General features: G+C 53.4%; 1 protein-coding gene across 14 annotated transcripts; it reads right to left on the minus strand.

Annotated features, from left to right (window-relative positions):
* Positions 1–27,421, minus strand: FAM3D (FAM3 metabolism regulating signaling molecule D). Of its 14 annotated transcripts, none has more exons than XM_027121258.1 (11): positions 27,155–27,318; positions 25,310–25,358; positions 23,059–23,154; positions 15,490–15,613; positions 14,083–14,141; positions 11,001–11,051; positions 7,166–7,250; positions 6,293–6,419; positions 3,072–3,152; positions 1,872–1,945; positions 1–52 (listed from the first exon to the last, which is right to left on the minus strand). In XM_027121258.1, the coding sequence occupies exons 2-10, from the start codon at positions 25,320–25,322 to the stop codon at positions 1,898–1,900; spliced, it is 684 nt and encodes a 227-aa protein (XP_026977059.1). In that variant the 5' UTR covers positions 25,323–25,358; positions 27,155–27,318; the 3' UTR covers positions 1–52; positions 1,872–1,897. The 14 variants fall into 14 exon arrangements, with proteins under 14 accessions (XP_026977059.1, XP_026977058.1, XP_026977061.1 ...); XM_027121260.1 differs by lacking the exon at positions 1–52 and adding an exon at positions 513–617; XM_027121261.1 differs by lacking the exon at positions 1–52 and adding an exon at positions 599–617 and having other exon boundaries at positions 1,894–1,945.
* Between the last annotated feature and the right edge of the window lie 223 nt (positions 27,422–27,644).

Genomic DNA, 27,644 nt, shown 5'->3' on the forward strand with positions numbered 1-27,644 from the left:
ATTCCCAACCACTGCGCCACCAGGAAAGCCCCCTGGCCTCTCTTCTTTGCACCTGGGAGCAAAGAAATTTCAAGTAGCCCAAGGGCAGTTCTCCCAAGAAGAGTGCAGACTGACCAGTCTCAGCACAGGCTGCGAGAGACGACATGGGTGGGGCACCAACCTTCTCGCTGTGCTGCCCTTCCAAGCTCCCTGTCTCCAGGAGACCCTTCCCCGATTCCCTGATTCATCCTGTTGACGTTTTCTTTTCTTTTAATATTTATTTTATTTATTTATTGGTTGCCTGGGTCTTAGTTGCGGCTGGCGGGCTCCTTAGTTGCAGCTTGCCATATCCTTAGTTGTGGCACACGGGCTCCTTAGTTGCAGCATGTGGGCTCGTTAGTTGTGGCATGCTGGATCTTTTTTAGTTGCTGCATGCAGACTCTCAGTTGCAACTTGCTGGCTTCTTAGTTGTGGCATGTGAACTCTTAGTTGTGGCATGCAGGTGGGATCTAATTCCCTGACCAGGGATCAAACCTGGGCCCACTGCACTGGGAGCAGAGTCTTAACCGCTGCGCCACCAGGGAAGCCCCCCGCATTGACATTTTCTTCCTTCTTTGAAGTGTTGTGCAATGCAGCTTCTAAAAAAGTACCACAACCAGGTGGTCCTTTTTAAAGAGTGGCCCCTGCTGAGAGCTCTGCCTAGCCCTGTTCCTGGCTATGAACTCACTTTAGCAGTCTTTTTGGTCCTCTTTTAATTTTATAAGGTATTTTTGCTTGTTTTAAAGAAAAAAAATCAAAAATACAGAAGTCGTGTGTGGTAATCATGGACACTGCCTGCACCTTCATCCCCAGAGAGGGTATCTGGCCAGATGTTTTCCCAAACATCTTATATACATATTTTCTTCTTTGACTTCTGCTGATGTGGCTATTTTATCTTATTTAATGTCCACAAGCCCCTGAGAGACTGATACCCTCCCCGCATTTCTCAAAGGAGAACTGTGGCTCAGAGAGGTGACGTGACCTGCTCGTGTCCAGCTACCGGGTAGCAGGGCCAGTGCTCAGAGCCGGGCCAGGCTTTCTGTCCGGCCATGCTGCCTGCGAGGTGTAACTACCCATTAGAATGGAAGTGAGTCAGCTAAGAGAAACTGAGGGGCTTGGTCAGGGTCCAGGGCCTTCAGAAGCACCCTCCCCCCACCCCAGGATTGACCAATTGGTCCTGGGGGTCAGGAAGGAAGGGCACTGGGGTTCAGGGGCAGCCCTTTGTCAGCACGTCAGGTGTGGGAGGAGGGTCCTGCCACTTGGAACAAAAAGGGAGGATCGGAGCAAATCCATTTGCTCCCAGTGCTGTCAAGCGGTACATGGATGTGGGCGTCTGTGTAAGTGGTCGGGGGCGGGGGGGCTGCCAGCAAACTCTCCCCTGAGAGTGAGCTACTGTGCTTGGGGGAGGAGGGGCTATGGAACCGGCAGGTGGCTGGCTGGGCGCCTTCTGCTGACTTCCTCAGTCAAGCCTGCTCAAGGCCCTCTGAGCTGGCCGTGATCATGGATCACGACTGCAGCCCCTGTCCCAGCCTGCCATGGCCCCTGTCACAGGTTCCCGCACTCTGTCCTTCTCTACCTCAGGCCCTCTTGGCCCGTTTGAAGCCCTGCCTGTCCCCAGAGCTTGGTAACTGTGAGCCCCACGCCAGTGGAGTGCACAGGACTTCAGCTTCTGCTGTCCCCCTGCTTGGGGCGTTTGCCCTTGGGGCCTGGACATCTTCTCCACGAGCCTTGCAGTCTCCCCGGTACACCCTCCAGGAACCCGAGTACCGGTGTTCTCTGCTCCCATGCCTCTCCCAGGATTTGGTCTGCCCCCTGCCCCCCGCCCTTCTCAGAGACCCCAGTCTGGGTCTTACCACCATATCCCTTGGGCCTCACCACTTCAGTGGCCTCCAGCAGCTGGTATTGACATCTCTCGGCCAAGGACTCTCTGCAAAGGCAAGAAGGCCGCTCTTTCCCACACAGGTCAGACCAGAAGGGCCCAGGAATTCACATCAGCCCCAACACCAGCAGCCCTCCAACGATGGCCGATGGGAGTTGGTGTATAAGTACCCCAGCTCCCTCCCCTCTGCCTGAGATCTCTGAGGTGTGTGTCCTGCACCGATTCCTAAGGGTTCCCCGTGGGATTAAGTTCCACTCACCCCCAGCAGTAGCTGAGTCGACAACACACCCCTTCCTGGCTGCCTTCTCTTTTCTGTCTTACTTTCCCATCTGCTATGGGTGTTTTCTAGAATCACTTCCCAAATAAACAACCTGCACTCGAATCCTTATCTCGGGGCTGCTCCCGAGGGAACCCACACAGAGACAGCCGGGATGTTTTCCCCGAAGCCTTTCGGTCTGGCTGTTCCTTGCAGCCTTTCTCAGATCTCCTTGCTTCCTTCCCCTCTCCAGATCTGGATTTTCTCCAGCTCGCACTCAAGCAGCAGGTGAAGACAGTGTTCTCCGTGTCTGCTCCTCTGGCTGTCTCTGTTGCTGTGGATCTTACCCCTCACACTGGGAGCCAAGGATTCTTTCACACCTAAAAGTAATCCCTACGGAGCCGACCTCCTTTCTAGCTGCTTAACCAGGTGCTTGAAGCCGTCACCAACCTGTTGGAACTTGTGGCCGAGCAGACTCAGTCTAGACCACCCCAGGGGAAACGCTGCACATCAAGGGGTGGGAAAGTTTGTTCAAAATCATCAAAAATAAAATTTAATTGTGCTCAGGTGCAGGCAGTCCGTCCTGTCCTTCCTTGGGAGCCACAGTCAGCAGTCCCTGAAGGAAAGCACACCTGTTCTCTCCACAGACAGCCGGCTCCGGAAGCACCCTCTGAGGCTGGCCACCTCCAGGTAGGACGCCTCCACCCAGGGGGGGCTTTGTTTCCAACGGGGGAAGCGTGCAGGGTACTGGAGGACCCTCAGCACGTTCCACACTTCCGTTCCCTCTCCTGTCTCCTCCTCTGCTGGCCGTCTCCTCCTGTCAGTCTGGCTCGCAGTGAGCCTGGGCTCTGACTCCTAAGTCAGGCAGGAGCATCCTCAGGCCCTGGCCCAGGAAGAGCAACAGTCGCCCTAATATACCTTCTGGGGCACACAGCCCTCCAGCTCCAGCAGCTCCGGCCAGCCGTCATATTTATTCACGTCTGGGCTGTTCTTTAAGAACTAGAGAGACAGAAGAGAGACATTGACAATGTTAGGACTCACGCCTGCATTTGCGTTGTGCTTTAAAACCTAAATCGCTTCACTTCATCCTCGCTACTGCCCCATGAGGGCCATGGGAGGGTTGGATATTTCCAGCCCATTTCACAAATGGGTAAACTGAGGCTGGGGAGGGCAACTTGCCCAAGGTTTCAGAGATGAGATCAGGGCCTAGTCACTGCCTGTCTGCCCTGGACAGGGGGCGCTGTTACCAAGCATGTGGGGAGTGGTGCTTGAAGAGCTTTAGCCCCTCTAGGACGTCCCAAATGATAATAATAATAAGAAGAAGAAGAAGAAGAAGAAAAAGGAGCGTCCTAGCTGCAAACTATTATATGTCGCATGGATAAACAGCAAGGTCCAACTGTGTAGCACAGGGAACTATATTCAATATTCTGTGATAAACCATAATGGAAAAAATATTTAAAAAAGAAGGTATAGAATGTATATGTATAACTGAATCACTTTGCTGTACAGCAGAAGTTGACACAACATTGTAAATCAACTGTACTTCAATAGAAAAAGGAAGCATTCTAGAAATTCATGAATGCTTGCTCTATGCCAGGCACAAAGCGCCTTCTGTAATTAATCCTCACAGTAGCCCTAAGAACTGCTCGCTGTGATCATCTCACCTTACAGATGGGGAAACTGAGGCACAGAGAACCAAAGTAACCGCCTATGACTACCCAGTTGGTAAGTCGTGGAACCACTGTGTAATATTAATTAATAATAAATGTATAAAGAGAATAAAATCAGTTAAGATGGTGTTTAAAATGCTCAGGCTTAATTTATGGAAAAAAGAATGTAAATGATAAAATCTACAGGTGGGATAACTGTGGCTAACCCTTAGGAAGGAAAAATAAATTCTAGATGCTGCTTCTCTGAAACCCCGTTTCCCATGTGGGAGAACAAAAGACAGAATGGTGTTAATCACGTCGGGGGTCTTTGGTTCATTTTTGGGTGATGGGGTGCAGTCAGCTGATCAGACATCAGAAAAAAGGTGGTGCCGACTCTTCTCTACTTACGTGCCTCCTCTCTGCTGTAATTGGCCCAGTTTTGTTGGGGCTGGAAGCTGCGCTTTAAGGAAGAACAGCGCCCGCCCTGCCTCTTCCTAGAGAGTCCTGCCCCTGACACCTTCCAAAGGGACATTCTGGAGCCCCAGGCCCCTGCCCCTGTGTCCTTCACCCAGAGGGTATAAACAGAGGGTCCTCTCCTTTTCTCCTTTAGCACAAGCTACTTTGCACTATTCCTTACTTTTTTTTAAAAAAAATTATTATTTTTGGCTGCGTTGGGTCTTCATTGCTGCACGTGGGCTTTCTCTAGTTGTGGTGAGCGGGGGCTACTCTTCGTTGCAGTGCGCGGGCTTCTCATTGCAGTGGCTTCTCTTGTTGCAGAGCACGGGCTCTAGGCGCACGGGCTTCAGTAGTTGCGGCATGTGGGCTCAGTGGTTGTGGCTCGCGGGCTCTAGAGCCCAGGCTCAGTAGTTCTGGTGCACGGGCTTAGTTGCTCTGCGGCATGTGGGATCTTCCCGGACCAGATTTCAAACCTGTGTCCCCTGCATTGGCAGGCAGATTCTCAACCAGTGTGCTACCAGGGAAGCCCTGTTCCTTACTTTTTAAAAGTAATTTCTAATTACCTGAATATATTCTCTTGGAAACACACACATACAAACCAGGTCAGCATTTTCCAGACAAGGCAAATGCCCTTGCAGCCCACTCTAGCCTCACCCCCACCTCCCTGGAGCTCAGCACGAGGCTTCTTGACTGTCCCTTTTCTGCCTCCCACTGCCCCTCCCCCTCCAGGCTACTGGGTCTTGTCTGATTATCGCATTGGCTTCCTCCCTGCCTTCTGACTTGCGCCCCTTTCACATTGCTCCCCATGCACAGGCAGGGAGGCCATTCTAAAAGTATGAGGACAGGAAGTCCTTGGGGAAGCTGCAGACCTGGATGAGAAATGCATCCCTATCACTGAGCAAGCGGGTTAAAGCTTCTCCAAGGCTCTGATCCTTGTCTGTGAGAGGGGATGGATGCTCATTGCACCCACCTTGTTGTGGGTTAAATAAGATCCTGCAGGTCACTTGCTCAGCCGCGCCTGCACAGAGCAAGCACTTGCTGAATACTAGTCTTTCTTGTTATCAATCTGATCTGGTTACTCTCCCGCTTAAGCCTACCATGGCTCCCCATTGTCTCCAGGACAGAGTTCCCTTTCCTCACTGGTCCTATATATGTCTGAATCATTGACCCTTAGCTTCCCGTCTTGGATCTGGGCAGAGCTGAACGTTCTCACCACCAGAGACTGGCCAACTTCATGCTGGGGAAGCCTGGCCAGTTCTCCCCGGTTTTGGAATTGCTCTGAGCTGGGGATGCACAGATGGCGATTGTCCTGCAAGGGGTGCGGGGGAGAAGGTGCAGCATTTCCTCGAGGCCCCCAACAGTCATTGACTCCCCCTTCCTCCTGTGAGCGCTCCTCAAACCCCACCTCTGGATGCCTCCCAGGTGCACTCTGCTCGGGCCACCCCTGGGTAGTGACTGTAGCCAGATCATGGACCCCTCCTAACTCCCTCCGTGTACTCAGGGGGGCCCTCCTGTGTCCCCTTCTTGGTGCAAGTTCACCCTCTCCAAGGGAACTTAGAAGGGAACTTGGGGCTCCCCTGGCACAAACCTGCCCCTTTACAGGTTGGGAGACTGAGGCAGGGGGGAAGGAGGGGATCGCAGCGGGGACCAGAAGCTGGGCATCCCACTCCCTGCTCTGGACTCTCCCCCTCCCCATCATGCGAGCTTCACCTCTACATTCCTTTCCCTTTCCTCCATGCCTTAATTTCCTTTCATCCTTTTTATTCTTTTCTCCTTTTCCTTCTCCTTTTTGGTACTTACCTATGTATCTATGTATTTATATATGACCCACCTGGTCAAGGCTGCGTCCTGCTGGGGGATTAGCCAATCAGGCCGCCCTGATCTCCGGGGTGGACGACCGCTGGGTGGCCCTCCTCACATTGCTCCATGTGTCCTTTCCAGGACACCCCAGCCCTTGTCTGTCCATTCCTGGCATTGTCCCCCGCAACTCCCATCCCCCCCTTCACTGGCACAGGGAGGCTGCGAGGAACTCACCTCCTCAAAGGGGCTTTTACTGTTGAGGTCTCCGGCCCCTAAGAAGACCCAGCTGTCCCGGAAGCCCAGCTGATTTGCATAGGTGCTGCCCAAGTTGGAGAAGAGCTTCCTGATTTCATCATTCATCCTGCAGGGGACCAGAGAGGACGGTGAGCTCGGGATAGGAGAAGAGGGAGCGTCTCAGGCCCTTGACTCACCCTCCACCCCTCCTCCAGCGAGGGCAGCAGCCTCTCCCGAGCTCAGGAGAAACAGGGCGGAGTGGCCAGGATGCTTCTCCGAAAGCCAATCCGAGGGGCTGGCGAAGCGTTACAACGGTTTTGCTTCTTTTCGCAAATATAATAGATGTTCACTTGGAAAATATGGAACTTTACAAAGTAACTAAAAATTACTTAGTTTCACCCCCCCTTGACATAATTATTGTAAAATTTTAGTATATTTCCTTCATGTCTTTTTTCCCTCGTGCACTGTGGGATTATACCAATTTTTTTGTAAACTGCTTCTTTTTTTCCTTTTTTTAACTTAATGCTAAAGGGTGAACATTCTTCCGTGTCCTTAAATATTTTCTGCATCAGCATTTTTGATGCAGTATATCCTCTTTTATGTATATATAATAATACGTCCTATATCGCCATATATCATGATTTCTGTCACCAGTTCGCTATCACTGCGCAGGGAGAGTGTGTCCAGTTTTTCACTCTGTGACCACGGCTGTGCTGAACCCCCCAGAACGTCTCTTTGTGCGCTTGTCTGCTTGGCTCCTTAGGAGAAGGTGTCAGAAGCTGGAGCCAGCAGGATAGGAGGAAAAGGACTTGCAGTTTGGAGGTGTTTGATTCGCTTCTCCCCGTGGCCTGGCAGGCGGAGGTTCCCACTTACTTGGTCCCCGGGTCATCGTAGGAGGCCACCAGCACCAGCGTGCCCTCTGGAATTCCTTTAAGGAATTTCACCAGGAGGTTAGCATCTGTGGGAGGAAGGAAAAACGACGTGCTGGTCATTTAGGAGAAAGACGGCTGGTCGTTCTCATCCTCTCCTACGGCCCTAACGATCCAGGAACGCCCCGGCAGCCTGACACTGAGCTCCATCTGCACAGGGTGAGGCCATCCTCATTCAGCTGGTCTGGGGTGGGTTCTGGAATCTAAAAGTTTCCCAGGCGATTTTGCTCTGCCGCTGGGGTAAGAACCACGGTGTAAGGGCCCTTGAAGGTCTATCCCCACAGGGGACCGAGCACAGTCACCTCTCAGGAGCTCCGCTGCCCCTTCTACACTGTTTAAGATGCACCCAGCCTGTCTGTGCTGACGTTAGAAGGTACACCCACCGGGCATCTCGGGCCACTGAGAGAGAACATGGGGCTTCCACAACTCTCCAGCTTATGTCGAGGAGCAAGGCTCCATTCTCATCTCTAACGCCTGCCTGCACTTGAGAGATCTCTGGATTGAACACAGAGCAGGTCTGGGGGCAGCACCTGCGGAGGCGTCAGCACGCAGCTTGCCTCAACGACGCTGATTTCTTTTCTGTTGTGCTCATTTTTACGGTCACCTTCCATGCATAAAAAAAGATAATGGCTTTCTACTTAGGGCAGTGATATAATTTCCTTTTAAGATATATTTATTTAGGTTAAAAAAAAGTGAATGAGCTGATTTAAAGGAACACACAAACAGTGCAAATAGTACTCTGGATAAGGCATAACTTATACAGAGGGCTCTTGAACAGTGGAGGAAGTATGGGCAAGATTGGCCTGGTGGGCAAAGCAGGGGCTACATCTGTCCAAGGAGAATAATTAATAGCCCTGCTCAGAGCATTTCTGTAAAGCTCAAATGTGACGATGACTCTGGGCTTGCAGTAAGTGCGTTATAACAGAATTACAATTATTAGCAGGATTGGCTACATAATTTGCAGGGCCCAGTGCAAAATGAAAACGTGGGCCTTTTGTTGAAAAATTATTAATAATTTCAAGATGGTGAAGGCAGAGCATCAAATCAAGTTTCTTCTAAGCAAGGGGCCCTGTGTGTCCTTTCTGCTCACAGCCTGCGTGCCCATGAAGCTGCCCTGATTCTTACTATTCTGTGGGTATCCCTTGAATTCAGAGGAAAAATCGAGTCCCCCAAGCAAGGCCAGCCACCACCTTGCTCTGTAACACGGAGGCCTCCAGTCAATGACCACAGCAGCCCTTGAACTCTTGAGACAAAAGGTGGGAGCTCTGAAAGTACCCTCAATTTGTTTGAGCCGTCAGCAGATAGCAAGAGCCGGCTCTTGTCTGGAATGGACAGTGGATGTTTGGAAAAGATGAAGTGTACCTTCTGATAACTATCTTCTCACTTCGAAAAGTCATCTTTTTTTCGTCTTCTGTGGGAAGGGGCGACTTATTCTCAAAAGGCTTCTGTTTCTTGTTCCCCATCAGCCATGGTTACGTCCAAGTTTAGGATAAGGCATTATAAAACTTGGTTTATCTTTTTATTTTTTTCCCTTTTCATTTTGGCAGATGACCTCCTTGCTTCCGAATCACGTGGATTTAGTGAGGGAAGAGGGAGGGGAGATGAAGCTTCCCTGGGCTCCTCCCCCAGCCAGGCTGCGTCCCTCCCCCTGATTATTGCAGGTCATCATTTAATTCTCACATCCAGCTTATGAAGTGGAGGTCTATGGCTACCTCTGTTTTATAGATGACAAAACCGAGGCTCAAGAGATGTCACCTGCCTCAGGTCAGCCAACCTGAAATCTCTGACTCCAGAGATGACCTTTACCATAACCTGGTCCCAGGCCACCCTGGACAGAGAACAAATGAAGGTCCCTGCCCTCGGCCCATGGCCTGTTCCGCTGTCTCCTCACCCGTCTCCAGCTCTGTCCTGTACCAGGAGGGGCTGTGCATGCCTGCATGTGGACACCCACCCTGCCTGTCCAAGCTCTGTCATTCCCACCCTCTCCTCCAGCAGCAGCCGTCCCCTGGCCACCCCTCAGTCTTATGGGTGTGTCTGTAGCATGGGGGGCACACCTCCAGCAGCAGCCGTCCCCTGGCCACCCCTCAGTCCTATGGATGTGTCTGTAGCATGGGGGGCACACCTGGAAGAGGTCTGCACGGGCCCTGATGCAGGCTCCAGGTGGGCACGCCCCCTGGCCCTGCAGACCCTATCTGTGAGGTGGGACTCGGCTGGAAGGCAGCGTCGTGGGAAGCCCTGAGCCCAAGACACAGTCCCGGCTCCTGTCTCTAAGGATGCTGTCACCAGTCACCTTCTGAGCACCCTCCCCCGCTGTGACATCTGGGCAGCAGACTTCCATTTCCCCCATTTCGGCCCCTCCTTTGTCTGTAAAGCCAAGAGGGCTTCCTGCTCTCTGCTGCTTGGTGGTTTCTCCCCTTCTGGGCTCACATATTTAGGTGGGTGCAGTGAGGTAGGTTTTCCCTGGAGACGGAGGCAAAGGTGGGAGATTGAAGATAGAAGAAAACAGCTGATTGGCAGCAGGAGGGCCCTTCCATTCTGCGAGGAGCTTCTGGGGTGAGGGGTCTCATGCTCAGCGCCCTTAATGCCCGAGCCCAGAGCTGGCCCTGTGATCGCGGGGACACAGAGGGATACTGAGTCGGGCCGGGCGCCGAGAAGGAGGCTGAGCTCAGTTCATCTATCCTGGCGGAAGCCAGTCCTTGCAGGGCCCAGACGTCTGCTGCCTGCAAGGGGCCACCCTGCTGCTTTGTTGCTCCTGCTGAGGCTCCTGTGTTGGTGGGAGGCTGGGTTGCCGGCTGGGCAGCAAGTGGCATATTGGGCCCGGGACTGATTCCACCACATTTTGGAAGATGTCTCAAGCCTGCGTGAGAGTCCCGCCTCCACCCACAGCTTTGCCGGGCGGCCTGGCGGGGAGCAAGCTGCTGGTGGGGACTTAGGTATCCGGGCCTCCAGCCCAGGTGAGTCGGTGCCCTGTTGCTGGGCCGTGCTAAGGACAAGGAGAAAGTGACTTCCTGAGTAAGGGGTGTCCATGGGTACAGAGCAGCTCAGAAAGCATGTCTAGGTAGAGAGAAGAAAAGACAACTGCAGAAAGATGCAGAGAGCTTGGCGCCTCAGAGCTGTCCTTTCTGGGCCTCGGGAGGCCTTGTCCTGTCCTTGGGCTCAATAGCAACCTTGCAGCTTAAAAAAAATACCTTCTACCTAGCAGAGCAAACTGGGCCACATTCCCTCGTCCTCAGCATTTCAGTGCACACGTGCCTGGCCTCCCATTGCCAGCAGCAGCATTTCTTTGCCTGAAGGTCTTCTCCGGCCTCCACATCCTCCTTTGTACCCTGGGGCAGGCCAGAAGCGTGGGAAGTGCCAAGGAATAGGGGTAGGAGCACCGCGGCTCCCTTGCCCCTCGGGGTGTCTCAGGGGCACATGTTCTACACTGGCTTTCTGCAGCGATCGTGGCTCCGTAACGCTCTGCACTGGCTGCCTTCCTTTCCCCGGCTCACTCCCCCACTCCCTACTGACATTCCCTGAGATCACCTCCTTCCAAATAAACACCGCACTGGAATCCTTGCCTCAGGATCTGCATCAGGCAGTGCGCAGGAAGACAGCAGAAAGGAGTTTCAAAGGCGGCAGGATGGCCCCCCCCCCCCCCCCCCCCCCCCCCCGCCCACTGTGCCGCTTTCTGATTGGGCCCCTGGAAATAAGAGCCAAACTCCCGGCACCCAGATAGCCTCTTGCCACAGGAAGGAGCTCAGCCCGCCCTCGACTTCAGTGCCAACAGTGGTGCCTACCTCCAGAGTACATGTCGAAATATTTCTGTGTCATCACCTTTCCTGTGGTTCCTAAGGGATAAGAGAGCAGAACTATTATTTGCCGTAGCACGTCATTCTGTCTTTCATGTTGTAGAGAGTGGCTACTCTGTAGTCTAAGGTCTCAAAATAGAATAGAATAATAGTGGAACAAAATTAGGTCCTGTAGAAAGCATGCGGGACTAAATTAGGTGCCCAGTAACCATGGGGCTGATCTGAGGGGTACTAGCACATAACAGTGCAAGGTCTCTGGAACTGAATGGAATCCAACCAGTCTGGGTTTGTGTTCTGCCCTGCCACTTCCTAATGCACGACTTAGCATTTGACCTCAATTTTTGCATCTGTACCATGGGCTGTGGGAACTAAATGAGATGTATTTAAAATATATGCATGTGAGATAAATCTTACCTATAAAATAGTAACTAAAACTACAACCATCATTACTATTCTCACCTAAACAGGAACTCTGCAATTTGAGTGCTCCAACTCTTGAAGGCAAAGGGATTTTCAGTGGGCTGAAGTGTACTCAGTGTCCGGAGTCCAGTAATCTGGATTGCCTTGGTGGGCTTTGCAAAGCGTACAAATCCTACAGGGAATCAGGTGTTCTGGAGGAAAATTGCAATTCTTACCTTTGGCCACTGGATGGGGGTGTTGCAGAGGGGATGGCAGCTCTAGTTTCACCTTCACTGCCCCCTCCCCCAATTCAGTTGGTAGATTTGATAAGAGGGTGGCGACAGGGGCCTGGGGAGTGGCAGCTCTCCTGCGGGGTGGGAGCGGGCTCTCACTGCAGTCCCCCGTGAATTCTTGGAACCACTCGTGTCCAAGCCGTCCAGACACTTTACCTGGGGCTCTTGGGAAGGAATCTATGAAGCCGGTGAAAGTACTTTTGTGATCCTGTGCACTTGCAGATTTTTCTGGAACCGGGGGTGGGGGGTGGGGGTGGGGCGGAGGAGGTGTAGTTTGAACAGTTTCTCAAAGGAATCCCTGCCATCTCAAAGGTTGAGAAGTAGCAATCCTTTTGTTGTTCTGGCTCGTTATGTAGATGAGGACCCTGCGGCCCTGAGAGGGATTGGTTAGACTTTCCACAGCTGGCATGCAGTAGGCGCTGCGCATGTGCTTGGACACATTTCTAGTCTAGCGGGTAGTTTCGCTGAGTGATTAAGACCTGGAGTCAGCCAGAGCCAGGTTCAAATCTAGATGATTCTATTGGCTGTGTATCCTGGGCAAGTTGCCCAGCCTCTCTGAGCCCCCATTTTTTTACCTGGAGAACAGGGAAACTGAGCATAGCTGCCTTCTAGCATCGTGATGACGATCAGTGGAATAGCTAGCACGCAGTAAGTGCTCGATAAACATGAGCTCTCCGTGTCATCCGCGGTTGTTTTTATCTTTGGGCTTTGCGAGGGATGGGGAAGGAGGCCTCCGTCTGAGCCCATCTCCTGGGAGAATATTCAGGCGTTTTCTCCCACGGTGGTCCATTTGGAGGAAGAGAAGCCCAGCAGGTTTCAGCCAGGTCGGCTGCAGCTGGAGCCCTTCCCTGCCCTTCCCACTGTGGGGTGAGTGGAGACTGGGTGGGACAGTTGATGTGAGTGAGGCTGCTAGTCTCCTGGGGCCTGGCGGGCTGGGGGTGCTCTGAGACCGTCTGGAAGGGGCCAGCAGCAGGGGGACTCAGGCCTCCCTCTCCTCTAGGCTCTGGAGGAGGAGCGGCCCCCCTCAGCTTCCTGCCCCTCCTGGCCCACACCCTTCCTGGACTCCCAGGTAGTTGGCCCCAGCTGTCCTCTGACCCCTGTCCGGCAACGCCCCTCCTCTGTTCCAGGCTTTGACCTCTCCCCTGACGCAGCAGGCTTTCTTGGCAGACAGGAAATGGGTCCTCTAGGAGCAAAGGGCCAGGGTTCCAATCCTACCCTGTCACTTCCTAAGTGTGGTTGTGTGGTCACACTGCACACAAGCTTGAACCCTTTTTCTCCCAAGTGTCCATTGTGCCCTTTTTCCATCTGCCCTGACCTTTGTCCCAGGAATAGCTCTTAGATCCAGGCAAATAGCCCCTGTTCCCCAGATCATGTAAGAGCTGAAGGCAGACAGGAGGGGCTCAGCTGGGGCCAACCACCTGGTCCTTCTCGGCCCCTGTAACCTACCCCCTCCTGAAACATGTCCCTGTTCCTGGCTTGGCCTGCAGTTGGCTTCCTGTTCATCACCTGCTGGAGATGCAGGCTTACTGAGACTGTGGGCCTCCCTGGGTCTCCCTGCCTCTAGCCTCCCTATTCCAAGCTAGAAGGAGGTTTCAGGAAGGCAGGGCTGGGCCAAGGCCCTGCTCAAAGCCTTTCCAAGGCTCCCTATTTTGCTCTGCTTCAGGTCCACACTTCTTAGCAGGACACTTAGCCCCTCATCCTCTGGCCCTGCTGGTCCCCCAGCCTCACCTCTCACCACCCTGCTTTTATGTTATAGCCGGAGAGAGCCTGTGTGGACCCCCAAGCCCCTCTCCTCCTTCTTCCTTTCCCTGCGCCCTGCACAGTGTTGCCCTGCCTGGAAGGAGCCTTCCTCTTTTCTCCTGGTCAACCCCTACCATCCCTCAGGCCTCAGCTGACCATCACCTCCCTCTGGAAGTCTCCTCCCCCGCCTACCTCTGCTGCCAGCTCTGTGTCCCGATCCCAGAGCTGTGTTTCCTTTTCCTTCATATGTGCTTACCACCTTCTGATTTTTTTGTGAATTTCATGGGCGCCCACAGGGGCTTGTCAAGCCATGGTCTGTCCTTCTAGTTCACAGGTGACCCCCAGAACCCCATACGGGGCCTGGCCCACAGTAGCTGCTGTCACTCTTTGCCGAATGAGTGAATGAAGGCGTGCACTCAGCTTGAAATCTCACATTGTCCCCTATGGTTTCATGTGTGTTGGTTTAAGCCCAGACAGGGTCACGTTTCATAGGAGCAGCGTATCCTCCTGAGATGGGTGCACCTGGCAGGGACCTGGCCATGACTGCAGGGCAGACCAGCTCTTTTAGACCTGTTCCCACAGGCCAGCCAGGCTTCAGAGCGTGGTGGGGGCCGGCGGGGGGTGGATCGGCAACTCACCGTTCACCAGGGCGATGTTCAGGCCTCTGCCCATGTTGTTTTTCACAGGACTCATGATCCTGAAGAGAAAGAAGAAACACAAAATACAACAGTTGGTCCCGAGTGTGGAGTGAACACACTAGAAGCATCAGGAAACACACGGAATTATTTGGGTCATCTGTTTTCTCCTGGAAACGAGCGGTGGGCTGGATTCTCTGAGTCTCTCATGGTACGTTGGGACCAGAACACCCTGCCCAGGGAAGAGGGAGGGTCCCTGCCTGGGGCTCGGAGGTGCTGGAGGCATGGTCAGCCCATGTCCCTAGGCTAGGTGGAAGGCAGAGCCCAGAAAGTTGGTCCCGTCCTGCCATGTCTGGGATCCCCAAGTGGAGCCCAGCTGTGTTCCTGCGGCCCAGCATCCTCTGGTATCCCTGGGAAAAGTGTACTTCTCCTTCTCAGGCCAGGAGGTTCTCAGCACTGACCTCTCTCCCAGGCCTGGACAAGCCAGTATCCTGTGCCCCTGGTCACAGTGATTGGGCCAGTGTGGTCATGTGACCCAGGCCAGCCAATGAGCCCCAGCCCCGGGACTTTTGCAGGGTTAATTCAAACGGGAAATCTCTTCCCAGTGGGGTCCTAGACAGGGCTATTATGTCAACCCAGCTGGTGGCCTCCCTCCTTCACCACATGAAGAAGTCCATTTTCAGTAGAGAAAACCGAATCTAATGACAGAGGAAAGCAGAGCTGAAGGTAGTGTGAGAGGGAGCCCTGATGACTTGGTCTGAACCCCTGGATTCAGCTGGTGCTGGAGCCCACTGCCTCTGGCCTTTTGGGTACGTGAACCAGTAGGTTTCCTTGTTTTGCCTAAATGATTTGGATCTAGGTTCGGAATCCGTACTAAAACACCTGTCTCTGGCTTCTTTTGTAGGATGAACTTGCTGTCCCAGGGACTTTACTACCTAGAAAGCCTGGTAGATAGTCTTTCTCCTGCACCTGGGTAGAAGCCCTGGCACCTGCTGCATCTGGGCCTTGATACCTGGACCTTGATCTTGAACATTCCCCTTAGACATCCCCCGTCATAGGAAGCCCAGCAGCTTGGCTATCAGATACACCTGAGTTCAAATCCTGGCTCTACCAAGGGTTAGCTGGGTAACACTGTCTGAGCCTCAGTTTCCTCATTTTTACAAAGGGGAGGATTATCGCCCCACCTCCAGGAATGCTGGGGGATTGAGGGAGACGATGCTGTAAGGCGTCTAGCAAGGTGCTGGCCGATTTGCAAGATGTTAGGATTATTATCATGTGTGACCCACCCACCCAGAGTAAAAGGAAGCATGTCGAAGGTGTGGGCTGGTCTCTAGGGCCCGCCCTTGAGGCCTCTGAACTTGCTAATGAGTGAATTAATGAAAGAAAAGAAAAGAAATGCCAGAAACTTACATTTGGACTTCAAAGCACACGGAGGGGCCCACGACGTTGGCGGCCCCGCTGGTGATTTTAAACGCAAAGAAGTTGTCTGGGCAGGATTTGCTGAGGCCACACTTGGTCTTCACCGAGTGTGAAGCTGGGGACGGAACAGAATAGCTTTGGTGGCGGCAGCTAAGGAAGGGGCCCAGGAGGAGGAGAGGGGCAGGGACAGGGGGCCTCCTCCCAGGGATGCCTTCCCTGACCACCTAGGTCTGCGGATTTGCCCCTTTCTGTGCTCCCACAGTGCTTCCAACAACCCCATCAAAGACACGGGACGCTGCGTGTCTGACCGCTCAGCGTTCATTTCTGGGATTCCCATCACAGCCCCAGCCCTGGCACAGCTCCTGGCTGCCCGCAGACCTTCAGTGACTGTGTGCAGAACAGTGAATGGTGGCTAATGACCCGAGTCACCGTGATGAAGGGATTCTCTTGAGAGCTTTCTCTTGAGACATGGCAGCCTTTTGAGCTCACAGAGGCCCCTGTTGACAAGCTCCTGGGGGCCCAGCATGGTGGGTGGGAGCGCTTCTCACCAGCCAGGTTCCCTTGAGCAAGTCTTCAACCTCCTTGCAAATCTGCTCCTTCATCTGTGAAATGGGCCAATGATGGTACTTCTCCACTGGGTTCTTGTGCGGGATTAACGAACTCAGGTTAATGCTCAGGGCTTATTGGCTATTCTTCTTATCACTCATTTCCGGAGCACTTACTTTGGACCAGACCCTGAGATTCAAAGGGACCAGGCAAGTGGTTCTGGAACTTCCCTCCTGGGGCTTAGCACGGTCCCTGGAACCCACTGAGGACTCAGTATGTGGGACCTCTGATTATTGTGGCTGCTATTAAGACCTGCGTCCTCTCCACATGGCCCTCCCAGGGCGAACTCTGGAGGCCTGTGAAAGGCGGGAGAGGCAGATGCGCCCCCAAGCACAGCCGCTGAAATGTCACCCACACTTTCAGCCTGGCAGTTTCTAACTTATATTCACACATGTTGTTTTAACACCACCTGACAGTTCAGAAGGTGCCAGGAGGGAGAACTGGGTAAACAGGGAATTAGAGAAAGTTCACCTGCAAAGGGAGAGCAGTGATCAGGCAGCCTTTCTCTCCTTCAGCCCCCGCGCCAGGCGACTGGCTGAGCCGCGCCAGAGTGCTTGGAGCAAACCCACAGGCTTCCCAATAGACGCTGGCACACGCCAGGGCCTTGCTGCCTGCTAGGCACTGTGGCAAGCCCTTTGTCTTTACTGTCTTGTTAAATCATCCCCATAACTCCTGTGCCTGCCATAGAGGAGGCACTCGATAAATCTTCACTGAATGAACACCTAGAGCATTTGGGCGGGTCTGAGCCCAAGCTGGGGGGGTGATTAGGGTCTCCAGGGCCTAGAGGGAGCCCTAATGGGAATCAGGAAAAAGCGTCCCTCTGGGGGGACACAGCGCACTAGTGCCAGGCTCGGCGAGCCTGTGGTGCCTCGGAGTGGTTGATGGTGCCCCTACTTAGGAGTGGATGCAGCCTGCACCAGGGCTCCCCTGGTGGAGTGGGCGGCCCTGAGGATCTGAGCAGAAAGCCCATCCTAGGCTCTCTCTCCTCACCCTGAGTGCCAGCATACAGGCCTGGTGGGTGTAACCAGAGCTCCAACTGGGACACCATCACCAGAGAGTGAGGGCCGGGAGTGGAGACACCCCCTAGTGGCTCAGGAGAGGGATGGCTGGAGATGTGGACCCGACGGCCCTACCCCTTCCTCTGGACAGAACCCCCCCCCCAGAGTGGCTAGTTGAGGGTGAGGCTGGGAGGGGTCTTCTTCTCCTATGAGCCTTGGGGCTCCACCTCCGCCCCCCCTCCCCCCAGAGAGCCCAGTTTACTTTCGAATCCAGAGGTTTTCACCTTGCCGGAGGGGCTGGGCCAGGCTTCGGGGACCACCCTGGAGTTTGCCCAGAGCCTAATCAACAGCGGCTGAGTCGGATAAACCCCATGTCAACAGGCCGGCTTAGCAAGCTTTTCCCAAATTGATTTTCTGACCATCCAGCCTTCACGGTCAAGCTACTGGATGAGGCGGGGAGGAGGCCCGGGGTCTCAGTCACTGGGAGGCAGGGGATTTGCTCTGTGGGTTTGGGTTTCAGGGGTTTCCTAAGCTGCCCAACCCCTCTGGGAACCCAAGAGGCTATTGCTCAGGGCATGGAACTGAGCACCGGAGGGGAGTTGCCGTCAGGGAACTCGGGCGACTTCAGTAATCTGCTGTGTGACTTGCCAGAAATCTCTCCCTTTCGCTTAAAAGTGCCAACTGTAACATGAGAGAGTTGGTTTAGATCAGGGTTGTCAAACAGGTTTCCTCTTCAACGTTAACGGATCTACTATTAAAGGCTTAATGATAAAGCCTTGAGGCTACCTGTGGGCTTGGAGGGAAAGAGTGCTGGGATTGATTGGTGATGTCTACTGTGGGAACCTGCGAAGGTGAGAGGCAGCACGTGTGCTTGGATTGCCTTCCCCCCAGCAGGTGACGTCTGAGTGTTCGTTCAGCACCAAGATGCTGTGTGACAGTGTCTACTTCACAGTGTGACTCAGGAGGCTTCGGTGAGACAGGGTTCAGGGTGTGGGGTGAATGGTTTGTGTTGGTGCAGTCTTTGCTCTCTGTAATTCCACAGTGCACAGGGGCTCCCATGCCCTTTTCTGTTCTTTTTAAATATTTATTTGGGTGCACTGGGTCTTAATTGCAGCACGCGGGATCTTTTTTAGTTGTGGCGTGTGGGATCTAGTTCCCTGACCAGGGATTGAACCTGCGCCCCCTGCATTGGGAACATGGAGTCTTAACCACTGGACCGCCAGGGAAGTCCCCTCCATGCCCTTTTCAGTCCGGGAAAGTCCCGCTCCCCCCCGAGCTGCATCCCCCTTCAGTCACCACCGTGTTGGTGTGGAAAGGGGGACTCGGAGGTGCTGTCTCTTGTAAGGAGGTGTTGAGAGGGTGTGCTCTGGATTAGATGGGGAGGTTGACTGCCTCCCCGCCACTTACAGCTGCATTGCCGTGGCCAAGAGATTTCACCTCTCTGAGCCTCAGTTTCCTCATCTACAAAATGGGGATACTTATAGCATCCACATAGGGTTGTGGTGAGGATTGCATGAGATGCCTGTGAAGTTCTGAATACAGTGTCTGGCACACAGTAGGCACTCAATCACTGTTACTATTATCATCACCATAATTGTCCCTTCCTTCCACCTTCTCTGTACTTCTCTGCACTGTTCAGACGTCTCAGCACTCCTGCTCTCCTGGTGCTCTTTCCACTCCCCACACTTGCGTCCCTGACTTAGCAGCCAAGTTCTCCACTGGAGCCCCAGCATTCCTGCCCCTAGGCCTTTGCACAGGCCAGTCTCTCCTCCACAAGGCACAGCTAAATAGCCGCCTCCTCCCTGAAGCCTTCCCTGACCCCTTTCCATTGGAAGCAGGCGGCCCTCCTGGAGCCCATGGCATGTCGCCCCACCTCTCTTGGCACATATGGCCCTTCTGCCCCCTTAGACTATCAGCACCCCCTTCTGTTTGCCTCTGGGGGCCCCTGCGGTGCTCAACATGGCCCTGGTACTTTGGAGCAGGAAACATAAGCCAATTCTGGGGTCACTGAAATGATAATAAGCACAGCCTGCATCCTTGGGGCTCCCAGCTGGGTCAGGGGATGAGAGAGGGGGGCAGGGTGGGTGCAGTCCAGACTGCAGGCTGGGGGTGCTGTGGAAGGGAGACAGTTGAGCCCCCCCTATGAGTCCGAATGGCTGAGAAGGGGCCACAGGGCTGGGTGCTTTGGAAGGCACCATCAGGCCATGGAAAGAGTGAGCTGGGCAGACTCTGGGAACCAAGGTTTTTCTAGAACCTTCAGGGCTGGGACTAGAGACTCTGGAACACCTCACCCTAAGGGCTGGGGAGTGGGAAGAAGGGAATTCAGGGAGGTGTTGTCCTGGCCAGGCGCAGTCCCTGTCCCGTGGCAGGGGTTGAAATGAGTTGAAAGTCCCATCTGGTCTGGAAGTCCTCCCTAATTTGCCACTGTCACCACTTCTCTCTCTCACGTGCACACACACACACACACACACGCACATACACACAAAGCGTGCACACAGACGTATGCACATACACTTACACATGTGCATAGACACACATGTGCGTGCACGTGCACACACACGCACGCACACAGAGGACTCTCTCATGGTTAAAAAGAAGCAGACCTCTGTTGTGAGGCCCACTGGACTTGGAGCCTGGCCATGTGTGACCACGTGTGAGTTTTCTCCTCTGGGGCTCGGCCTCCTCGCCTGCGCAGTGGGGGCCATCACACCCACTCTCGCCGGCTGTGGAGAAGAGCCAGTGAGAGGCGCCGAGAGCCCTGGCCCCCCAGGAAGGACAGGATGGTGTGGCTGTCACTTTTCGGGCCCGGATCATCCCTTCCCGACTCCCGCAGCTCTGAACATCTGAACAGGTTTCACGTCTTAGCTGTGCTGCGTCCTGCTTATTTCTGCGGTGCTACGTCCGGTCTCCCACCAGCTGAGTGCTAAGTCCTAGAGGACAGGGCCCCCAGGGGACACAGAAATGCCGGCAGGGAGCGGGGGAATGCTCCTTTTTGGGGGACACCCACACTGACACGCTTTCCGTTTGGTCCTTGAGAAGCTGTCCCCCTACCCTTGCCTCCAAGGCCCGAGGGGTATCACGTGTCCCAGGCTGAGCCAGTTACAGCGTTACATTCGTCTGGAGACGGAGCCCTTCTAGGGGTTGATATGTGGCCCTGGGGGAGAGAGAAGCATCTTGCAGCTGAGCTGCAAGGTGAACATCCAGAGAGCTGGTAGCCACCATGCCTGCCTGGGAGAGAAAGCTGCCCATGGAATGAGGTTAAACAGTAAGGAGCAGAGCCCAGGGACACAGAGACAGACTCTGGGGCCTTTGTCGGGGCCCCTAGATCCAGCCACACCTAAAATCTGATGCCATGGGCTTCCCAATGACCTGACTCAAAAGACATCCCATTTTGCTTAAACCGCTTACAGTTGGGTTTGTCACTCCCGTCTGAAAGAACCCTGCCCAATTTATTAGGTAAATCAGAAATTCCTTAATCACCTGATTTCTGTGCCATGGACCCCTCTGGTGATTTGGAAAAGCCTATGAACTCCCCTTACAGTAAATTTATTCCCACTTCTCTTGAGACACTCAGCACTTCCTACTCTACCAGATGGCAAGTTATTAAATGCATAAAATAAAATAGATTGGATTAAAAAGGAAACCAACTATGTATCAAGATAATAATAAAAACATTAGAACATTCTGTGCTGTAGTAATATATGTGCTTCCATATTAATGCATTAAGTCATCAGGTGGGGTGCATGCAACCAGGTCAGGAATGTTTGAAGTAAATGAAGGTTCCCCTTTCCGTGCCTGAGCACACTAGTGGCTTTGGATGGCTGCTTTTCCCACTGGTTACATTTCCTGCCACTGTAAGCATTTTGCAAGACTTGGGTCATGTTAATGCACTTCCATTTTTGTATATTCTATACAGTAAGTCCCTTACATATGAATGAGTTCCATTCCGAGAGCACATTCCTAAGTCCAATCTGTTCGTACGTCCAACAAAGTTAGCCCAGGTACCCAACACAATCGGCTATGTAGTACTGTACTGTAATAGGTTCATAATACTTTTCACTCAAATAATACATAAAAAAACCCACAAAAAATAAAGAAAACATTTTTAGTCTTACAGTACAGTACCTTGCAAAGTACAGTAGTACAGTACAACAGCTGGCATACAGGGGCTGGCATCGAGTGAACAGGCAAGAAGAGTTACTGACTGGAGGAGGGAGAGGAGGTGGGAGATGGTCGAGCTGAAGGATTGTCAGCAATAGGAGTTGGAAGGCAAGCTGCATGTGACAACGTACGCCAGACATGTGAACTAACTCACGTGCCTGGAGCTGGGGCCACGTGTTCCTCGTTCTGGGGTCTTTGGGACCTCACACAGAACAGTTGCTTGATGATCGTTGGGGGGAGTGTTGATTTGTCAAACCCCAGGTGGTTGAGTTCTGAGAGGGAAACATCTGGGGGCTCCTTTCAATTCCTCCCCTCTGCCACCCCAAGCTGAGGCTCTCTTCTCTAGAGCTTGCTCCTGAGCTCGCCTCCGGCTCTGAGCCTCCTGTGCTTATCTGGCACACCTCCTCCGAGTCCAGCAGCACAGCCCAGTCAATGTCTAGTCTGTAAAAGTAGGGCCTAAGATATGTATCCACGTGAATCATCCTGACCTGGGTGCGGGCCATGCTTGACAAGAAGCACATGAGGTAAGGGCCCTCTGAGATTCCACTGTGGGGAGTTTGTGTTAAAGGCAGGGTGATTGGCTTCTCACTGCTGTGAAGCCATGAGCTGGTCTGGGCCACTAGAGGTTATTATGTTTGATTATGTTGATGGAGGTGGTTCTTGGTCTTTAAGGAGGACGAATCCAGAGGTAGAAATTCCTTCCCTTTCTCTCCTTCCTTTGAAAGGATTTGGATCTGGGAGACCTGTGTTCTCATTCCCGTTCTGACATCTACAAGGGACATCTGGGTAAGTTTCTCAATTTCCCTGAGCTTCTCTTTTTCTCGGACCACACATAAAACCACAACATGAGGTCATGCATGAGTCCACTCCACAAACATACCATGAATCACCCCCTAGGTCATTTGTGCAGATTAAATGAGACCATGCATGTAGAGCAGCTAGCATCCATCACCCATCCACCATCCATCCACCCATCATCCACCTATCCACCCATCATCCATCTATCTACCCATCATCTATCCATCCACCCATCATCCATCCATCCACCCATCATCCACCTATCTACCCATCATCCACCTATCCACCCATCATCCACCTATCCATCCCTCTTTCTTTCACTTATCAAATGTTTCCTGAGCATCTGCTCTGAGGTGCTAGAGAGATGGATGTACACAAGGCAAAATTCTGCCTTCAGGAAGCTCACATTCTATGGGATGGGGTTGGGCAACAACCAAGTAAACAAATAAATAAACAACCTAATGATGGGTGATAATGATGTTCTGAAGGGAATAGGCTGACATGAAAGACTCTAAACTAAGAAAAGCGGGTGCAAGTATAGCTGGGGTGGTAAAGGAAGGCCTCTCTGAGGTGGTAACATTTGAGCAGAGGCTTGAAGGCTGAGAAGGGGCTGGCCACAGGGAGGTCTGAGTGAAGAGGGTTCCAGGCTGAGGGAACAGCAGGTACAGGTGGAAGGCACTCAAGGCCCGGGAAGTTTTCTCCCTCCCTTCTTTTCTTCTTCCCTCTGTCCTTCCTTCTTGGGTCATGTTTCCAAAATGGCCCTTGAGGCAGGCATATGTTCTGGCCAGGGCCTTGGGACACTTCTCTGGCCCCCATGGGCTCCCAGCCTTCCGGACAGCCTGGGGGTTCCTCTTCTCCCACCCCGAACGCCTCGGGTCCCAAGGGCAGTCCTCAGCTTGCCATGGCTGGCCACCTCCTGGGTCACCCAGGGATGGAATAGATCCTTGGCCCCTATCCCTGGTCAATAGGCCTTGCCCCAGTAGCGAGCTCCACTCACCCAGGAGGATGGTTTTCATGTTGAAGTTGATATATCTGTGGATGAAGACCCATGTGGTGACCAGGCCAAAAATGAGGGCCAGGAGGTGAAGCAGACCTGCAGAGCAAGGAGATGCTGCCATGAGACCACAGCACCAGACCACGTTGCAAGGCCAGGCAGCAAGACTACATGTGGGTCCTTCCCAAATCCCCTCAGTGAGACCACATCCTGTAGGTCCGGACCCTGCCCACACTGTGGACCAGTCCATGGCCTGCATGGTGGGGCTAGCGTGAGCCTACGTGATGACCATGCTGCATGGCAGTGTTCCCCAAAGTAGGGCCGCTGGGAGGGAGGGTTAGAAATGCACCTTCCTGGGTTCTACTTAGCGCTCCAGAGAGCATCTCTGGGGTGAGGCCTGGGAATCAGCATGCTGAGGGGAGGCCTGAGAACTGCGGCAGGAGAGCAGGAGGCAGGTGAGCCCCGGCATGGGAGGCAGGAAGGCTCAGGGCGGCCACCTGCCACTGTGTGACCGCGGGCAGGGGCTCAGCACCTCTGAGCTGGAGTTCCTCGGTCACAGAGTGGACAGGGTGATGCCCTTGATGCTGAGCCCATGGCTTGTTGGGAAGGATGTTACAGTTGTCACCACTAGGCAGCCTCCAGGGTGGCTTGCGGGGTGGGGTTGGTCTCCTGTATTTGCCATCCACTCCCCCTGAAAGCCACCACAAATAGCACACAGTGCTCTCTGTAGGAACACACACCAGCCTAGCCGACGCGGCCTCCCCTGCCTCACAGCCATATTGCTCCCTATTCCCCCATGCATCACTGAGGAGCAACTCCAAACACATGATGGACCACCAGAGCCCCCGGCCGCTCTCCCTTTCCTCACTCTTCTGGGAAGGCTGTACCACACCTCCCGCCTCAAGGACTCTGGTGGTCCCACAGCCTTGGGAGTCAAATGTAACCATCAGGCCAAGTTCCCTTGCTCCTTGCCTGACCTCCCTCTCCATCTATGGCCATACCACCCTAAACACGCCGGATCTCGTGTGACCTCCCTCTCTGCACCACCCTTGCTCCTCAGCCCTGAATTCAGCTGTGGCCTCCTGCTGGCCTCAAGCTACTGCAGTGGGGGAGAAGGCCCCCTGGATCCCATGGGGTGGGGTCAGGTCTGTGGGGTCCTCGTCTTCTAGGGCATCGGCTCACATTATACGGCACTCATTTTGTGTCGGGTTCTGGGCGAACGGCATTTACACACATTATTTCAGTTCATCCTGGAAGTAACCCTCTGTGTTGTACGCTATTGATTACCCCCATTGGACAGATGAGGAAACTGCAGCTGGGAGAGCTGGTCACTAGGCTAGTAAGTGACAGGGGGGACCTGAACCCGGGGAAGTAAGCTGACTCTAAAACTCGTGCTTGGGACTTCCCTGGTGGTGCAGTGGATAAGACTCCACACTCCCAATGCAGGGGGCCCTGGTTCGATCCCTGGTCGGGGAACTAGATCCCACACGCATGCCGCAACTAAGGAGCTGGTGAGCCTCAACTAAGGAGCCTGCAAGCCGCAACTAAGACCCAGTGTAACCAAATAAATAAATCTTAAAAAAAAAAATTCATGCTCTTCAGGGAACTATATTTAATATCCTGTGATAAACCACAATGGAAAAGAATATAAAAAAGAATGTATATATGTATAACTGAATCATGTTGCTGTACAGCAGAAATTGACACAACATTGTAAATCAACTATACTTCAATAAAAATAAATAAATAAAACTCGCTCTCACCTTTCTCCTGGTGTTTGAAAATATAAATGGATTGTGTCAGTTTCCTATTTGGTGCCTCAGTTTCCCTACCTGTACAAAGAGGGTACAGTATGAGGGTGTAGACCAAAAGGCAAAGGCCTCTCCTTGTGTCCAGCCCTGTGGTTTGAGGATTCTAGAATAGCCCTCCTTGAGGCAAATATTTTGTCTGTAATAGCCAACCACAGTTAAGTGTTTCCAAGATAGGATGAACCTCCATGATCCCAGCCAGGTGGGGCCATGGTGCCCAAGTTCCTGTAGTCCTTCAGCCTTGAGGCAGGAAGTCACCTCTTATACTCTTCCAAGCTCTCCCTGTATTGGTTTCCTCCTGGAATTCTGGCCTGACCAGTTGAGAACAAATAAAGCCAAGTAACCTCTGAGTCCAGGATGGGCAGACACTGCTGGCAGAAAATGGTTTCCAAAACCAGTTTCAGACCTCAACCTTGAGGCTTAGAATCCTCAGAGCCTGGCCCTACCTGACACTCTCATTGTGTCCAGGTGAAGAGTGGCTTGGGGTCAGTGTTCCTGTGGAGAGAAGAAAATAAAATGGGAAACTGGTATCTAGGGTCTGAAAGTGGACAAGACTGAAGGTGAGGAAAGGGTACCTAAAACTGAGGGGATTGCAGTCCTTTCAGTTTTGTTCCCCATCGTCTGCCATCATCTGTTCCTTCTCTGCTCCCACCTCTTCTTCACTTTTGCCCCTGTAATTCTGTATTCAGTTCAACATGCCTTTTTTGAATGCAGAGATTAGGAAGCAGAGGAAGATGCAGTCTACCAGCCACTGTCCCTGGAGGATTGATTTATTCACTCATCCATTCATGTATCCATCCATCTGTCCATCCATCCATCCATCCATCCATCCATTTGTCCATCTATCCATCCACTTGTCCGTCCGTCCGTCTGTCCGTCCATCCATCCATCCATCCAACCATCCATCCATCCATCCATCTACCCATGCATCTATCCATCGTTCTGTCCTCCAGCCAGCTGAGAGACATTGAGCTGGCCAGCCCCCGTGAAACCGTTAGGGAGCAGAAGCTCAAGTGACCTTTGCTGATGGACCAAAATTAAGAGTAATAGGGACCCACATAGCACAGGTGAGCTTGCGCCAGGTGCCATACATGCACTATCACCTTTAATCCTCATAGCTCCCCACTTTAGGGGTAAGTAAGCTAAGACTCACCACTGTTAGGCCCACAGGCATTCAGCTTGCAAGGGTCAGGGGCAGAATTTGGATGCAAGTCTTGGCTGCCCAATCCCCACAGGGAAGCCCTGCCAGTGTCTTTTGTCTCGGAGGAGAGTTGAAACCGAAGTTTCCCCCCTTCCTGAGTCCTGGGCCGGGGTAGGGTCAGCCTCAGTCCCACCGCTCCGCTGTGCCACCCCCAGGTACCAGTGACTTGGCAGCGCTGAAAACCCTCAGGAGGTCTCTGGAGTCTCCGAAGAGGGGAGGGCGGGGCTCGTGGTCGCTGTTCCGGGTCTCAGACCCCGCCCCCCCCCCCCCCCCCCCCCCCCCCCCCCCCCCCCGTAGCCATCTGGAGGGTCTCTGACGGCAGTGACTTGCTTCCACCACTCTTCCAGCTCTCCACCCCAGAATCCTCTTTATCCTGAGAATCCATCTCAGCAGACATAGTGTCCAAAGCCCAACGGCCAAGGATCCAGAAGGAGACAGAAGACCTGGACAACACCCGGCACCGAGGCAGGCGGGCTGGGTCCGTCCTCGGTGTTTCAACAACAGCGACAGCAAAGGCAAACCCACTTTTCTATCTGAGAAGGATGAAAATCCCCCCATCCACCCTGGCCCTACCCCTCTAGGACCTTCCAGGGGAGGAAGCTGAGCTATCACCTGGCCCCACCCACAGGGATTTTGTAGAGCTTTACATTTCTGAAATTCGTATTACCAACCTTTTTTTAGATACAAAAATATACTGTGCTCTTGAATGTTCTCAGGATGTGACCTACGGAAGTCCAGGAGCCCAGGCCTCTGGATGAGGCTTAAAGGACATCCTGTGGGGTCCCCCCTGTGAGGAGAAGCCAGGAGAGCCGGGGGCGGAACAGGATGGAAAGACAGGCACAGCGTGTGACAGATGAACGGACAGACATGGATATTCATGGAGAGAGTGTCACGGAGACAGAGACTAGAGAGACAAAAACAAGGACAAGGGGGAGAGGCACATGGCAGAGGTACAGAGACAGAAAGAGAGAAAGAAGACAGAGCAGAGAGACAGGAACAGAGGACGAGAGGGACAGAGAACAAGTCCTCAGGACAGGCTTACACCTGGCTTCAGAGAGAGGGAGTAGAGAGACAGGATGGGGACACATACCCGGGCAGGGGGCTAGCCTCTCGCGTGGTGTCCTTGCCAAGCAGGGCTCCTGGCTTTAGGGGTGGGGGCGGTGAGGGCTCTTCTGGCCTGACGTCCCTTCCAGCCAAGTCCCGGTGACCCCCTCAGCCCTTGCAGAGCTCGCTGCGCTCCTGAGTCCCCAGCCCGCTCACCCTGGCAGCCAGCGGGGGTTCTGGAGCTGGATCTGAAGGTGGGGCAGGAGGGAGAAAGGCACCTGGGACAGGTATGCAGGTGGGGCAACAATTCTCTCTGCACCTACCCAAACCCCAAACACTTTCCTTCCTCCTTGTTTCTGGGGTTACTTCAACCTGTTATTCAGGTTACGAAATTGTGAGGCAAAGGCACAGGAAGAAACATCCTGCTGCCCCGCCTGCTGGCTTGACTGGCCCGGGCACAGACTCGGTGGCCCCAGGGCAGAACTGGGTCACAAAGTAGGTGGTGGTGGGGGGGGGGGGGGGCAGGGTGGGAAGTA

The sequence above is a fragment of the Aethalodelphis obliquidens genome, unplaced genomic scaffold (genome assembly GCF_003676395.1).
Source record: "Aethalodelphis obliquidens isolate GAN/ISIS:26980383/991018 unplaced genomic scaffold, ASM367639v1 scaffold22, whole genome shotgun sequence".
Taxonomy (NCBI): Eukaryota; Metazoa; Chordata; class Mammalia; order Artiodactyla; family Delphinidae; genus Aethalodelphis; species Aethalodelphis obliquidens.